The sequence below is a fragment of the Myotis myotis genome, unplaced genomic scaffold, assembly GCF_014108235.1.
Source record: "Myotis myotis isolate mMyoMyo1 unplaced genomic scaffold, mMyoMyo1.p scaffold_m19_p_12, whole genome shotgun sequence".
Taxonomy (NCBI): domain Eukaryota; kingdom Metazoa; phylum Chordata; class Mammalia; order Chiroptera; family Vespertilionidae; genus Myotis; species Myotis myotis.
This window is the reverse complement of record NW_023416316.1, coordinates 41,704,664-41,721,887: the sequence shown is the minus strand read 5'-3', so window position 1 is coordinate 41,721,887 and position 17,224 is coordinate 41,704,664. Positions and strand designations below refer to the sequence as shown.

The following is a 17,224-nucleotide window of genomic DNA, read 5'->3' as shown; positions in this document are numbered from 1 at the left end:
TAAACAAAACCCCAGAAACCTGCTTTCAGCGAGCCGGGATCTCAGAGCTGGAGTTATACATTGTTTCGATTATAGAACCCAAACAAACCAGATACCTGCTTTCAGCAGCAGAGGCCTCAGAGCTGGAGCCAGAGCTAAAGCTGGCCAAGAATAAAAAAAAGAAAAAAAGAAAAAAAGGAGCAGTTGGGAGCTTCAGCCCTTAGCCCCTCACCCAGACTGGCCAGGCACCCCAGTGGGGACCCCCACCCTGAAGGGTGTGTGACCAGCTGCAAACAGCCATCATCCCCTCACCCAGGCTGGCCAGGCACCCCAGTGGGGACCCCCACCCTGATCCAGGACACCCTTCAGGGCAAACCAGCCAGCCCCACCCATGCACCAGGCCTCTATCCTATGTAGTAAAAGGGTAATATGCTTCCCAGCACCGGGATCAGTGGAGCCAAGAGGCCTCCCGGCACCGGGATCAGCGTGACAGGGGGCAGCGCCCAAACCCCGTGATCGCCCTGTGGCTCTGTGTGTGACAGGGGGCGGGGCCACAACCTCCCTATCCGCCCTGCTCTGTTCGTGACAGGGGAAGGCGCCCCAACCTCCTGATCAGCCCTGCTCTGTGCCTGATATGGGGGAGCTCCCCAACCCCCTGATCGCCCTGTGGCTCTGTGTGTGACAGGGTGCGGCAGACCAACCCCCTGATCGACCCTACTCTGTGTGTGACATGGTGCGGCGCCCCAACTCCCTCCCCCCCCCGCCCCACGGGCCCTGCTCTGTGTGTGACAGGGTAGAGCCATAACCTCCCCATCGTCCCTGCCCTGAGTGTGAGAGTGGCAGCGCCCCAACCCCCTGATCAGCCCTGCTCTGTGGGTGATAGAGGGTGGCGCCCCAACCCCCCCCCCCCCCCCATGGGCCCTGCTCTGTGTGTGATGGAGTAGAGCCATAACCTCCCCGTCAGCCCTGCCCTGAGTGTGACAGTGGCGGCGCCCCAACCCCCTGATCGACCCTGCTCTGTGCGTGATGGGGGGAGCTCCCCAACCCCCCTGATGGGCCCTGCTCTGTGCGTGACAGGGTAAGGAGCCCCAACCCCCCTGATGGGCCCTGCTCTGTGCGTGACAGGGGGCAGCGCCCCAACTCCCCAATAGGCCCTGCTCTGAGCCCGACCAGAAGCTGCACCTAGGGATTGGGCCTGCCCTCTGCCACCTGGGAGCAGGCCTAAGCCAGCAGGTTTTTATCTTCCGAGGGGTCCCAGACTGCAAGAGGGCACAGGCCAGGCTGAGGGACCCCCACTTCCCCCCGAGTGCACAAATTTTTGTGCACCGGGCCTCTAGTATATATATATAAAAGTCTAACGACCGAATGACTGGTTGACCAGTCGCTATGATGTGCCCTGACCACCAAGGGGCAGACGCTCAATTCAGGAGCTGCCTCCTGGTGGTCAGTGCACTCCCACAGCTGGAGCTCTGCTCAGGTCACTGATGGGCACAGGATGCCGAGCTCACGGCTGATGAGCACCACTGCTTCTGCTGCGGCAGTGTGAGCCTCTCCCAATTGGGACTGACTGGGCACAAGCCCACATCAGGTGTAGTGGGGCCAGAATGAGTGGGAGCAGCAGGCAGGAGTGGCAGTTGGACTGCCAGTTTCGGCTGATCCTCGCAGGCCACTCTGAGGGGCCCTACTGGTGCACGAATCTGTGCACCGACCGGGCCTCTAGTTTTATATGATTCCATTCATATGAAATTTCCAGAATAGATAAATCCATATAGGTAGAAAGTACATTCGTGGTTTCCAGAGGCTAGAGGGAAGGAAAATTAAGGAATGAGTAATAATGGATGTGGATTTCCTTTTGGGATGATGAAAGATTCTAGAAATAGATAATGGTAATAGTTGCACAACTTTGTGACTGTGCTAGAAACCTGAGTTGTACTAAAAGGGTGAATTTTATTATATGTAAATTATGTCCAAGATTAACTTCCAGATATCGTTCTCATTAGAATGGAATAAATGAAATATTTCACATACCAAGAAAACCTCATTAACTCACTCAGTGGTAAAATGATTCTTTAAAAAAAAATTTTATCTTTATTGTTGAAAGTATTACAAATGACCCTTTTTTTTTTACCCCCATTGGTCTCCTCCACCTCACCCCTGCTCCATCCCCCTTTAACCTTCACTACATTATTGTCTGTGTGCATGGGTTATATATATGCATATAAGTTCTTTGGTTAATCACTCTCCCCTCCCCACTCCTACTCCCCCGCCCCCCCTCTGAAATTTGTCAGTCTGTTCCATGCTTCTTTGTCTCTGGATCTATTTTGCTCATCAGTTTATTTTGATCCTTAGATTCCACATATGCATGAGAACATGTGATACTTTATTTCTCTAATTGAAATAACTCCCCCAAAATGTTATTGATTTGTTCTAGAATAGCAATTTTATTAGTGACAGTCTAAGGTAAGGCACCATCCTGGTATCAATATCTCTCATTCTTTCTTCATTTTCTAAAGCTTCTTTAAAACATACCATGTTCCTTCTGGTTCAATTCAGCTCTAATATGACCACAAAATATACTCTGACACTGAAGCTACAAGCAAGGGTAACAAAGAGTTTCAACTCAACTGCCAACTCAGATTGATTAGTTGTGTTAGAGAGATCCTGAGGCTGTGTCCAGACTGAGCAGAGAAGGAAATGTAGTGATTAATAAAATCTGTCTTTAGCTTGGCAGTAGCAATAGAGCTGCACACCACTTGGGCTAGTCATTTTATCAAGGAAAAAGTGTTATACTGCCAGTAGATGCAAAATCAGTTGGGTAGATAACTCTTTGGATGGATCATAATGCAGCCAGTAGGCACATTCACACAGCATGGCCTAAAAATGAATTTGAGACCTGTAATTTACGTGCAAAGTCCCAAAATTTGGAAATAGTCAACATTTATGGCTGAGATGTCAAGAGCACTCAATAAATAGCACTAACTTTCTTACTGTATAATATCAAGGTATTTTAAATAACACGTTTTATACAGTGTTCGCTCTCAAAGGTTCTTAACATGAGAGCATTAGCATATTCTTATAATAAAATCTGATATAGTAAGAGGGAATGTCAAGAGAGATTTTTTTATGACATTCACTGAAAACTCACGATAGTCACCAGAATGTGGACTCTGTAAGCCTGCACACATTAACTTGAGCATTGCCTCCCAGTAGAACTGTCTCCTTCCTTTACTTGCAATAGAAGCCTGCTCTTTCTTTGACAGATAAGAGGTGTCTAGAAAACAGTTTGGCAGCTCCTCAAAAATGTAAATACAGAGTTACCGTATGTGCTAACAATTCCACTCTTAGACATACACCTATGAGTCCTGTTTCTCTGTCCCATGTGGTAGAACAGTGGTTCTCTAATTGTGGTCCCAGACCAGCAGCATCTGCATCGCCTTCTCAGAAATGTGGTCTGTTAGAAATGCAGCCTCACCACAAACCTGCCCTCTAGCGGTGTGCCCAGCAATCTGTGTTTGTCCAGTGACTCTGGGCTCTAGTTTGAAAGCCACTGCTGTGAGTTGTTCTCTTCTAGAATGGGAAAAGGCAGAAGGGAGTAAGAGAACAAGAGAAGTTGGGGATGTGGGCCTCGGTTGGCAGCAAAGTTGGCATGTGATGTGAACCTTCAAGGACCTCTCCTATACCCCGTGTGCCAACTCCATATTTACTCAGTAAAGGTTTGAGGTGCTCCAAGGATCTCCCCTAATCCTCATCCCCACCCCACCCCACCACCAGACTGCTCAGATGTAGTAGAGGAGTGGGAAAGGAGAATGGCACGTCTACATTCCCTCATGTTAAAATGAAGCAGTATTATTCAAAAAAGGATTGGCATCAACACCCCGTAGCTAGTAAACACATGTGAAGACATAGAACTGTACCTGGTTCCTAGTGACTGTTCACTGTATATAGGAGGTAATGGTGTTGGTGACGATTAGGGCAAAGGCCAAATTTCTCCACAACGGGTGCCTGGGTTGGCATCTAGAAGTAGTTGCTGTTTGCACCCAGTGGGTGGTGGTTATGTTAAGATGACTGCCAGCTGGAGGTAGACCTTGATCTTGAAACCCTTCAGAGGCAAGTGAGGCTCCCTGAAGACAATGCCCTCACAGTGCCCCAACTGTGAGGATGGTCATTAGCTGAGGGGCTGCTGGCCTGTCGGTACTTGCCGCAGAAACAAGGATCCTGGCTGGAATTGGCATCTGGGGCAACAAGCATTGTAGGACAAACATCAAGCGAAGCAATGAGACATTTCAGGGCCTTTGTAATAAGAGTTCAGTGTTGTGAATCCCAAGGGGTGGAGTGGATGGTCACATGACAGCAGTTTAGATGCTGGCCATCGAATGTGGAACCTCTGAGCAAGCTTGGGAGTCTGCAGGCTAGAAAGGCAGTGGGTTCCTGAGACCCACAGGCAGATCAGATCACTGCTATAGGAAGCTGATGACCAGAGTTGGATTTGGAAGTTTCCAGTTAGGGTTCTTGATTCCAATCCTTTTTTCCCCCCATGGAAATGCTGTTTGATATCCTGGTGTGATCAGGAGAGCACCACTTGTCAACATTAGGAATATAGGAGGAGGAGGGAAGTGAGATGGAGAGAGGAAAAGGAAAGGTGAAGGGGGAGGAACAGGAAGAGGAAAAGGAAAGGAGAAGACAGAGAGAAGAGGGGACAGGGAAAAAGGAAAAAGGAGAGAGTGAGGAAGGGGTAGAAGAGATGCAGGAGAAGGAAATAATGATTGCTAGTCCCAGAGTACCCACTGCTTTCCTTGCTCTGTCCTACATGTTTTGCATGCGCTTCTCACTTGGTTATCATAACTATGACATTGGGTAATGGAAGAGCCTAGAGACTCTTAAGGAGAGACTTATTTCTAGTGAAAAATAGGTTACAATGAACTTTTTCTGCCCAGGCCCCAACATCTGAGGGAACCAAGTCAATTCAATCTACTAAAATGATGCACGTTAAATGCAATTGAATCATTAGGAATGAGGGGAAGCTATGGAAGAAGGTTGAGTTTAAAATGGTCTTGGGTATTCTCCTTATTCATGCTGTTCCTCCTGATTCTGAAGCCCCTTTGCCTGGGTTCTCAAACTCATATGCATATGGGGACCAGGAAAATAAATGAAGTGTGTGAAGTGAGCCTGGTATACGGTGATTACAGGAAAAAGGCACTTGGCTTAAATGTCAGGAGGCAATAGGGAGGAGTAGGAATTATGGCAAAATGGAGCCTATGTGCTATGCTCTGAAGAGGCAGCACCACTCAGCTCCAGCCTGTTGCTGTCACGTGCCATGTGTAAGTGGGCACAGTGTTGCTGGGCCTCCTAATTTTCACAAGACAGAGATCTGTTGACCAGGCAACGTTCAGGGGGCTAATGAATTGCACCTGTTGGCTGTATCTGTCTTCAGATAGACTGGTCTACAGTTGTGTCTTTTCCTGAGTTGGCAACAGAAGCTTAATCTCTTCCCTATGTTCCCTTCTCTTCCAGGCCATTACATTTATGTGGACACCTCCTTTGCCAAGCAGGGGGATAAAGCCCTACTGCTAAGTTCTGACTTACAGGCTGAGGAATGGAGCTGCCTCCGATTGGTCTACCAGATAGCCACGTCTTCAGGGTCTCCATCAGATCCCAGCCAGCTGAACCTCTATGTGAGATTTGAAGATGAAAGCTTTGATCGATTGCTTTGGTCAGCTAATGAACCTTCGGATAGCTGGCTCATTGCCAGCCTGGATTTGCAAAACACTTCCAAGAAATTCAAGGTAAGTGGAATTGAGGAGGAAGGTGCAGGGCTTCTCTGTGGCTTCGTGCTATTCTGATGTCTTCTGAAACTGCCGCCATTGAACTTAGTTTTCTTCTGTGTTATATGTGATGTTTTGTAGAAGATGCATCAGAGAAGAATGGTAGAAATGGAAATTAATATCTTGTTTATTCCTTAAAGGAGCTTTCTAGTGTTCTTTTCTGTTTAAATGGGACTTCAGCACAAATCTAAATGGAGCTTAAACCAAGTTCTTCAATGGAATTTTATCTTCTAATGGGCTTTAAGAGCACATTCTCATTTCTTATCATTTTGTTTCATTCTACTAAGTGGAGTGTGGTATATGTTTACGTTTTTTTCCTAATGCTTTGTTTGCTATAAATTTTAAACAAAGCATTAACCATCATAAAAGGAAAACTGAAAATACTTTGAAAGAGGAAAACTACTTAAAGGACATGCTCTGATTCCTTTTTAAAAATGGAAGTTGTTCTACCAGAACAACTTAGAAAAGGACAGTAGAAAATGTAAGATTAAATTGGATGTGCATTGAAGTAGGGAAGGAGGATGGGATCTTGATTCACTTGGCCATAAAGTGTTCTATTTAGTGAGAATATGTCATGGAGGATGCAAAGGAGGCTTCATGAAAATGCCCTCCATTTCTAATCCCCTTTTCAATGTCCTATCCCTTCCACTTCTTCAAAGAGGTTTGAAATACTATACTCTCCTCTACCCTCTGTCTGCTGGTGCCTCTCCATCAGGCAGTAGGGGGGTCTATAGAGGGAAGGAGTATTGAGGGTCTCAGTTCCCTATTTCACATTATCCTCCTAGCAGTATATCACACCCTAAATCTACGAACATAGTTGCAAAATATTGGGCTAAAATCACCTAAGGAAAAGCAAATACTTTCAGAAATAGGACCAAATGTGAACCTATAACAGTGCTTAAAATCAGCTTCATAAATTGTCATGCTTCTATCTGTTCTTTGTGTGAAATTTTCAAGTTTTTCAGCAATAGAGAAACGATAAGTTCATTGATTTGAGCCTCCTCCATCTCATGCAGAGTTCTCCCATCACTAAGCAGATTATGCTTCCTACCTTCTTCTCCAGGGTCTTTTTTTCTCTGCAGACTCTACCCTCTGTTCCTGGTCATTCTCAGAATGGAGTTCCCTAGAGACATAAGCTCTCCTTTCCATCCACAGCCAGTTGGTGTAACCGCAAGCACTGGCTTAGGATAACAGTGGAAGAGAGCTGACTCTGAGATTTTATTGGACATATTGCTCCCCTCAAAGTTCTGAGTATATATGTACACACACACACACACACACACAGAGTTTAATAAAGTCCATCATGAAATTGGCATCCAATATCAATTAGCTGAGACAAGCAATCTCATTTTGCCTTGAATTGCTGAAAGCTGTTGGAAAGCTTTCGGCGAATAGCTGAAATACTGAACCAAGAGAACATGCCATTTTGAAGTCTAACTCCCTTTCCCCCCATATGTTGTGCAGGTTTTAATAGAAGGTGTGCTGGGACTGGGAAACACAGCCAGCATTGCACTCTTTGAAATCAAGATGACAACCGGCTACTGTATTGGTAAGTGGGTTTCATTTTCATTGTATCAGAACGTGGATCTTTTCTAAAATCCCCTCTTGCCAGAGTGAATTGGATCCATCCTAAAGGGGCTAAATTGTGCAGAGTAGTTAAAATTCTTTGCTAGTTCACTAGAATGGTCTATTTTGTTTCTCTGTCTTTAGCTTGGGAAGGCTCATTAGAGTTTGCCTGGACTGGCTGGATTAATGAAAGACAAGTAGATGCAGCAAATGTAACCTGAGTTGCTGCCTTAACCTCAACATATTCTAATGAAAATAATTGCCAGTTTGCTGCAAACTCAGCTTTTGTTGCATTTGCCAGAAAAGCAGGCATCGTATTACCTCCTTTCCTCACTTTGCTCTCCTGCACCCCATTGCCTGTCTTTATAATCACAATTTTCCCTTTGATGCCACTTGAGCTGGGTTGGCTGGATGCCTCTTACGTGTCAGTTCTGAGAAGGTGTAAAGAGAAGACACAGTCCATGTCCTGTGGTCGCCCACCTTCTACTTGCCTGCCCCTGAAGCTATTTCTACATTCGATAAATATGGCCGGAGAAAGGCAAGCTATGTGGCAGAGGTGCAGGGGGAGGAGAGGAAATCTGAGAGGACTGAATTCAGTAGAGATGCATTTGCGCTGGGGTTTCAAGAAGAAGTGGAATTTAGTCAAGTAAGGGTGCTGGATAGGAAGACTCCAGTAGAAGAAAGCCCAGGGCCTGCTCAGGCAAAGGCAGGAAACAGAGCAGGGCATTTGAAGCGAGAACCGGACCTGCTTAAGGGAGTTTGTTACGGAAGAGTCTGGATCCAGGCTGTGAAGCTTGGATTCATGAATTACGTGGTTGGGAGGTGCTGAATCTCAGTCTGCAGGGGAGGAGTCTCCAACGGTGGTTTTCAGATGATGACTCTGGCCGCCACATGGAAAATTGAGTTAGAAGCAAGGAAAATACAAAAGAGGTAGGAAAACCCCTAAAAGTGATTGTGACATTATAGGGGGAGGCATAATGAGGGTCTCAAATTGGGGTTGACAGTGGAATAGGAAAACTGGTAGATTTGAGCGATTTTTCAGCACTGACAGTACTTGAAGGTTGATTGTCTGTGGAGAGGAAGAGAAAGGAAACTCCAAGCCCATTATGAACACAAAAGAGCCTTTGCTAATTCTCTGAATCTTACTCCTCTTTTGACTTTCCAATGATGACGCTAATGCAAGTAAAGAAAACAGACTGAGAATGTGACCATTTTCTGAAGACAGTACGTTTAGACCCAAGCTCCCTTCCTTGGACCTCCCTGTAGCTCTCATCTGGTGGCTGCATGGGCCTTAGACAGCCAGCTGGCTCCTCAGACACTCCTGGCGGAGCACCGCCTGCTTGCTCAGTCAATGCACGGAGCCCCACAGCCTCTGTTTTATCACCTGTAAAATGGGGATAAAATGCTCCTCTCAGGATTATTGTGGGCACTAATGAGATCATGGATATGAAGGTGATTTGTGTTGGTGCTGGACACTCAAAAAAATGTTCATTTACGTTCTTCAAGTCACTTGATGGCTTGTACTTTGTTTAAAACACAAAAGGAGAGCCAATACTTTGATCTTGTTAAACTTATGCACACACTCTCACCTCTCCTTTCTTTCTGTGCCTCTCTTTGCTTCTCACAGTTCCTCATCTGGAAAATGAGGTTAATAATAGTGTCTACCTCATGGGGTTGTTTTGAGGATTCAATAAGTCAACTCATATAAAGTGCTCAGAAAAATGCCTGGCACATTGAGGAATATTTTGCTTTTTATTTTACTCTGCGTCAGTCTTTGGCACTGAATGTTGAGTGTTGGTTAGCAGATGCTGCAGTGGAAATGTTGCTAATGAAAATCTTAAAATTTTTCAGTGCCTGCCTATGTAAAAACACATTGATAACTATATCAGTCAAGGTCATGGCAGGAAAGTGGAAACAGACAGTATATTCAACCTGAGTAATTTGAGAAAAGGTCAGCAAGGAACTACAGAAGTATGAGTGGGTAAAGGAAACGGGTGAGGGAGGGTGCGGTAATCCAAGACCAGTAACAATGATGACTCATGAACTGTTACCAGCTTTAGATCTGAAGGGGTAGCAGAACTGCAGACAGTAGCTCTGTGGTGAGACCTACTTGAGAAGAGCAGAGGACACAGCCAACCCATGGAGGCCTGGCAGGCAAGGAGGGCACTGGAGGAATAAACAGTCCCAACCTCATTCTCCTCCTACCTTCCCGTGGTTGAAGCCAACAGGAAGCCAGAAGGCAGGGGAGCCCATGGATACAATCCATTCAAGTCAACCTCTGGAGGCCAGAATGGAATGCAAAAAAGGGCGTGGACCTGAAGGGGCCAATGGGAGGTGACTAGCACAATCACACTTCATATTTTTAATTGATGATTAGTGGGGTCAATGGAAGCACTGGCTTGTGAGTTTCTTGTTCCTACTAAAGTAGTCTGTTGACTGGCAACAGTGCAAGCATGTCAATGCCACTAAAAGGGGGGAGAGGGTCTCTTTATCTTGTGTCTCTTCTCTACTCAGTAGCTTTAGAAGGACACAGAGCCTAGGATATCCCTGCCCTGCCTATTTCATCTAACTAGGTTCTTGTTTACTAAAAAAAGCAGAGGACTTTAGCATTAGGAAAGATGCCCCTTAGCTCTGGGTATTTTGTCCACCATCATGAGAGAAGTAAATAGAAAACTGGGCTACCAGGTGCAAGAAAAACTAGACAATAAAATTTCTGGAGCCAAGAGCATAGCCCTATAGTGCTTTGAAACAGGATGGCTGATATAAATGTCTGGCTTGTATCAGGCCCCAGTCATGAGCGTGGCATTGTGCTGGGAGCTGTCCCTCTTACAACAGCCCAATAAGGTGGGGACGTTGCTCCCCTTTCACATAAGAAGAAACGTAGGCTAAGGGGGTAGTGAGTCACTCTGCATGCAAGAAGGTTAGTAAGTGGAAGAACCACAGTCCAAAGGGGCAATGATGAATGGCAGTCTCAGTTCATTACAGGATCTCTCTCTTCTTGACTGGTATTGACCAGGGATCCTGATACAACATTCCAGTAGACAAAGGGAGTGAGAAACATACTTTGATATCTAAGAGAAAACTTTGCAGTACATCTCCATTAGGTATGTTTTTATTTCTCTTCTGCCAGAATGTGATTTTGAAGAAAATCATCTCTGTGGCTTTGTGAACCGCTGGAACCCCAACGTGAACTGGTTTGTTGGAGGAGGCACTAGTCGGAATTCCCACTCCGTTCTTCCCCAGGATCACACGTTCAAGAATGAACTGGGTGAGCTGGGGACATGAACTCCTTTCCCCGTGATAACTTTCTGCCATCTCTTCCCACCCCCTGCATTGACCTAACTGTGGCTCTGTCAACAGAGAAGAGAGGAGAGAGGAAGGTGAGTAGGGTCCCCCAAACCTGGTAGAAGAGTAGGGAAGCACAAGCTATACGATGAAGACAAACTGCAGACATGAGAGCTGTAGCCACCTAATTAAAGGCTTTTCTTCACTTATGACCTGGTCTTGCTGTTTTCTTATTTCCGTATGCATTATGCTTTACGTTCTTAACTATTTGTTGTTCAGAACTTCTTATTTCTAAAGACCAGGTTGGAATAATCTTAGGTAACTTTTCACTAAAAATAGATCAAATAATGGAAGCAAGTCCTTAAGAACATGTCCAGTGGCAGTGAGATGAGCTGAGACCAATGATTAATCCTGAATGTGGTGTGCAGCAGGGCCCCCTAGTGGCCACATGGACTGGTTCTCTGCAGGGAAAATTTGACCTTGAAAAAGCTTCCACTGACAGGAGTCAAGGTCAAGGTAGAAAAATAGTAGAACAACAACAACAAAAAATGTCCCAAAAACTATTTATTTAGCTATATCTAGGATCACTTACATAAGGAGTTAAGATTAGAAAGAGACAAAGTATTTCACTTCCTTCTTTTAAAAGTAAGGCAGGTTTAGCACTTTTGGAAATGACAAAAGATTGGGGTTTCCACGTGTATGTGTAAGTTGGCCCTAAAGATCCACAGCCCATCTCCACTATGGCCATTGTAGGAACCACATTATAAATGAGTGTTATGTGTAGAGTGAATGATAACTAGTTGTGAAACATTAATCCATGAATCTGCATGCGTATTTTAAAAGACAGTTGAACTCAAAACAGTAAAATGCCACCGCCTCTTGGCATCTTTGTTTAAATGAATAAAGCAACTAGCAATCTCTTGGAGTTTCAGAAAGAAACTTTTTCTTATTTTATGGGAGTATGCTCATTTTGAGGTTGTTTTCTGCCATATTTAGACTCTAGTACAAGGAATACAGAGAATCTTGAAGGACTGATGTTTTAAAATTGCAATAATTCTTGGTGTCCTTATCTCAGTGATATGTGGCCAGAAAAGTGTGAAAGGCTGCCTTGAATTTGGGGTTCAGGGAATGCTTTCTAGAGGAAGTGGTTTCAGAACTAGAATTTACCAGATGAATAGGAGAAGATAAGTGCAACATATGCAAAGGTGTGTAGGTGTGAGAGTGGATGTTGTATTAGATGGTCGGAGAGTATTTGAGAATGCTGGGATGTATGATGATGGCACAGTAGTCCCTAGATCCAAGATTATGTTCCTGCTAATGATAAGTAAGACACCTGGATACCTACATTCCACTTTACTTCTTCCAGCTCTTTTATGCTATTTCACTTCAGTTTCTTTTCAGCTTTTGGACTAATGTCTTGCCCAAAACATTAGCCAAATAGCCCTCTCATTCCCACCCAATGCCCACCCATATGTGTGCACACACACGCACACTCTCTCATACTCATTCTCATTCCTTGCACCTGGACTCCTAGGTAAGACTTTCCCCTATATGTGATGGGGCTAAAAAAAGATGAGTTCTACAGATTTTTAAATATTTTATTTGAAAAACACTCTGCCCCTGTGACTCAAAGGTTTGAGCACAATCACTCTTGAAAACAAAAAACCCTCCAATGCTTTGCATGAGAGAGAGGTTGCCTTCCTTATTACATTTACCTTCTACTGGGTCTATTGATTTTCCCTGATCTCTATCTATTTGGGTGGCAAAGCAAAGATTAAATGGCTCAGATCTGCCTGCGGCAGCAGATTTTGCTTTAGATAAATTCATCTCCTGTTCATTTGTATACTTGAAGCAGTTTTTACCTTTGCTTTCAGGTAAAAACTGGAGAGGCAAACAGCAAGGGGCCAGAGAAGCTGTGTGCTGGCTGGTTCTGAAACTTTAGTGCTTCAGAGGGGTTGAAGGACATCTTCCCAGGTGGATTCTGACCTTTATGTTGTAGAAAAGGGAACAGTGAATGTAATATCTGAAAAATATGATGTGGATATGAATTTTCCTTTATTCGGCTGTTGTCAGTGTCAGATTTTTCAAATAAGCACTGTGTCTCCAAATTCTTGTCTAGTGATGAAAATGGCTGAAGTGCGCAGTACGAATTGTGGTGGGACATCTTTGGAATACTGGAGGCAATGGAATACTGTCAGCTTTTCCTTACTCAGTTCTGATTCATCACATATGGATTTTTTTCTTTTTGAATATTTTATGCAGTGAAATAAAATCTTTTAGGAGGGAACCTACTGACAGCTCAGATCATTATGTTTTCCACCTGCCTTAGCAAAAAGAAGATAATTGCTGGAAAAATAATGAGGGAAATCCATTTCTTTGCTGAGATTTGTTTAAATCCAATCTGCTTAGGGTGCCACTTTAGAAGGAGCTGACCGAGGTTTCAAAACCTAAAATAAGGTCAGAATTATTGTGTTCCATCCTAGACCCTGAGGTGGATGGATCATCCTTCCATAACTCATGACATTCTTTTCTCATTTCAGTTCAGATTGAGCTCAAGCGTCATCTGAACAGCACCTATTCATTCACCCTCTGCATTGATCTGTCCGGTTCATTGCCTAGCACTCAGTAGGGAGGCAGCCTTGTTAATTTTCTTCCCCTTGCCTTTGTGCAAGCTCTGCTAGATTTCCCTGTCCTTAGATGACTTACCATTTCCGGTATTAGCAGCTTCCTCTTAAATAATGAAATTCAGTCAAATCAAAATTCGAAAATCTCACCCAAGTGAAATCTTCCCCCAGCCAGAGCACAATGGAGCAGCAGGGAGAGCATTTGTGCTTTATTTCTTCTTACTTCTCCCCTTTGCCCTTCCCCCATTGGCTCTGCTGCTCCTGGCTTCTCCAGGGTTGGGGGCGGCATGATAAGGGTGGGACAGAAAGGGAAGGGGAGCCCACTAAAAGTTTTATGTGATCAGAGCTGTTTAATCTGGACTTGATGCTCTTTATCTTGCAGGAAGCCAAATGCGCACGGTGATGCACTCTCTAGGAACCCCCTTTAGCATCTATCCGTAATGGTATACCCAGCCAGCCCCTTCTGCTGGAGAGGCAAACAGCACACATGCCATCCCTTTGAGAAGAGTCCTTTAAGGCCCCCTAGCCCAACTACCACCTGAGTTGCCCACTGAAGCGAAGGAAAAACTTAAATCTTTGCCCCATCAAACTCCAGAAGTACAGCCACTGGCAACAAAATGCTTTCTGTCCTCTCTGCCACCACAGGTCCCTCCTACAGCCTTTAGATCTATATCGTCAAGAGTCAGACACCAGTCTCTGTACCCCACAAACTCCAGTTATCACTCATCAAGTTCCCCCAGTAACTCTGGCCACCCTCCTCTCATGGCCCAACGAACTTGGAATTGCTGCTGCAAGTGTGGGTGGGGATGAGGTTACATGGAGTTTCCCTCTTCCATCCCCTCTGCAAGCGGCTCCCTTAAGTCTCCTCCCTTGGCAAGAATGGGGAAGCATTTCCTCCCCTTCCCTTGAGGGCGGGGGGGGGGGGGGGGGGGGGGGGGGAGACACATGGCAGGTCAGCTCCATGACAACTGAAGAAACTGTCTCCAGTCTCTCTGATCCCTCTCTGGCCTTGTCACATACATACAGGCTGGGTGGAGAGGTAAGCTACATCTGGTGGAGCTGGCTTAGCTGCCAGGTCTGCCACAATGGAGTGCATTATACATTGATGGTCTGTACTGCTCTTTAGAAAATAGACCTACTTATCACCCATTGTTTTTGACATTGAGTCTTAGCAGAGACAAGAAGTTCCACTTCACATTCATTTACATTTATGACATCCCTGCAAACTGTTGTGGCCTATAGGATCCCCAATGATTGGATGATTATAGGAATCTGACTGTATTATAGTAAAATTCACCCTAATCCACAGAACTAAAGATTCATAAAGGAAACTGTCGAATTCATAGACTAGGAGGGCAGGCATGATGACTGGCTATCTTTGGGTGCTGTCTCCTCACAATGCCAGCAGACCAGGGGGTGTTTCCAGCTGGCACGCGATTCTGCAGACCAGACTTTCTCCTCACCCGGGAGACAGCTTGTCCAGACAACCATGACACGGACGCAGGCGTCACAACTAGAGCACAACTGTGGCCAGCGGGGCGCAATCACAGCTGAGTCAGAGGACGCCTTTGGCCTGGCAGCCAAGCCAGGGGCAATTTTTGTGGAATGCTGGTGAGCCAGACTGTTTGAAAATAAAAGTTCAGGGACTTCCCTCAGAGTTCTTCTCCTGATTCAAGGGGAAATGGTGAACTAGCAGGGGCCATGGATTCCACGTGAAAAGTTGAGCTAATCCAGGGGCTGCTCAAGAAAGGGAGAAGTTCCCCTTCAGAGGCAAACGCACATGCGCGGTCACTGCAGACATGGTCCCTGGGGGCCTCTGCTTTGGCTGGCACCATTAAGAGTTTTTATCTTTCAACAGAACTAGAAATTGTTGGGGTTTCCCCCCACCCCCCTTGAAAGTGCAGGCTTTTAGTGTATAATCCAGAATGAGGGGGAAATAGACCAGCTCCCAATCCGAGCATGGCAAAGCAACTCAGACCTCAGACCTCAGAGGAGTGGAAACAAACTTCTCACTTTTTAAACTTATGGGGCAACCCTTGTTTCCTTCATAGACTCTTTCATTTCCAGTTTAAAATGTGATACTTAAAGTCTTTGTGGTCTACAGGATCCCCAATGATTAGGTTGATTATAGGATCCTGTCCACATAGGGTCCATCTATACCTAGTTTCATCCTATTCAAACTTACAGGATCTGATAAAACTTGCCTCTCACAGAAATTTTGGAGGCTCTAGAACCAGATAAGAGGGTTGGCCTCATTAAACTGGGCAGGAAAATTCTCATAATACCAGACAGACACTAGACATAATTTCCTAAGAACTCCAGTACCTTCTTCATTCCCCCTTGGAAAGGTACATAAAATGGTGCCTGCACCCACCCAGCCAATTGCTCAGAGTAGATTGTACCCAACAATGACACACACGCAGCCTGGGCAGACACCTGGGGATTTCTGAAACATCCCCACCCCTTCAACTGAGATGATAAACTTATGACGAGCTACCTTTTGTTTTTCAGTGAAAAACTTAGTCTTACTCAGATGCTCAGTAAATAGTACCCAATATTGGCAGCAAATGAATGATGTGGTCTAGTCTAGTGGTTCCATATGAGACTTGTCAGCAGTCCTGTTCTTATTCCCAGAAGCCTCTCTGACTCACTTTGGGCGGGTCACATTGTGTTTGCTGGATGTTTTTTTGGATCAGAAATGTGATTGTGGCTCAGTTGGCCTAGTGTCTTGTGCATGTGTTGATAATGAGGGACTTTAAGTGCAAATTCAGGGATTAAAATATTATTCACTCAGCAGGTGAATAACTAGCCTCTAAAGAAGGTGGTCAGGGAGATAATTCATAATGGAACAGGGTCTGAGACATTTCTCTAAGCACAGTTATCATGCACTCTGGGAGTAGAATGAATAATTTCAAATGGATATATGAGGTCTCCCCCAGATTCACTGAGAGTCTCTGAAAGTCTTTGGAGGTGTTCCTCAGCCTGGGTAGAATGGTCCTCCAAGAAGCAGACACCAAGATGGGATCGGGTGTGAAAGAGACTAATTGGGGGAAATGACTATGAAGGATAAAGGAGGAGAGAACTGGAGTAGCTGGGCCAGGTCAATATATCCATTAGGCATAGTAGTCACAGCGCCTAGGAGCCATGACATTTTTCAGGATCTATGAGAATGTTTATATTTTATTTATTTTAAAATAAAAAGAAAAAAATAAATGCAATAATAAATATAATAAGCCCTGCCTGGATTATATTAATCTTTATCCAGTGCAGTCATACAACATAATGTTAGTATGTTTTATGGAGAAAGGGGCCCATGGCAGTGAGAGTCATAACGCAGCCTTGGGAGAGCCTTCGGCACAGGCAGGAAGGCCGCCGCCTGTGAAAGAGGGGCCAGGCCGGTGGGGAGTTGTTGAAGAGCCCGTGTCACACAGACTGGCCCTGGTCTGGTCCCCCGGCTATGCTTGGCCACTGGCTGAGAACAGCCCAGGGTGGTGTGGCCATCGTAGAGCCACACATGAGATAGCTGGAGGCTGTCAGTCAGTTGTGGCCCATGAGGCAAATTCACTTGAAGGAAATGTGAGCAGCCCACCTCCATGGTGGCTCTTCTACCCAGTTTCCCCAGGGGCATGTCTTGGAAAGAGATTGTTTCATTGGTAAGACATATTATTAGGAAGTGCATTAAAAACTTCCTCTCTGAAAACAAACAAAAAACTTCATCTCTGGAGAACTGGTAGTTGTCCGAGGGAAGGGGTTTGGGGAACTAAGTAAAGATGAGAGGGGGGTTGGAGGGATGGACCAAAAAGGTGAAGGAATTAGTAAGCACCAATTGTAATTACACAATAGTCACAGGGATATAAAATACAGCATAGGGAATATAGTCAATAATATTGTAATAACTCTGCATGGTGTCTTCTTCCCTGACCCAGTCTACTTCAGTCATACACCTGA

General features: G+C 45.2%; 1 protein-coding gene across 2 annotated transcripts in view; it reads left to right on the top strand.

The window, feature by feature from the left end:
• Positions 1–17,224, top strand: part of MAMDC2 (MAM domain containing 2) — a 133,236-nt gene that overhangs the window by 63,536 nt on the left and 52,476 nt on the right. For both annotated transcript variants that reach the window (XR_004971283.1, XM_036330878.1), the window contains exons 3-5: positions 5,491–5,762; positions 7,266–7,350; positions 10,498–10,635. Coding sequence is in view for 1 of the 2 variants with exons in the window: in XM_036330878.1 (XP_036186771.1) it covers positions 5,491–5,762; positions 7,266–7,350; positions 10,498–10,635 (495 nt within the window). In the remaining variant the exon portion in view is untranslated. The remainder of the gene's footprint in view (positions 1–5,490; positions 5,763–7,265; positions 7,351–10,497; positions 10,636–17,224) is intronic.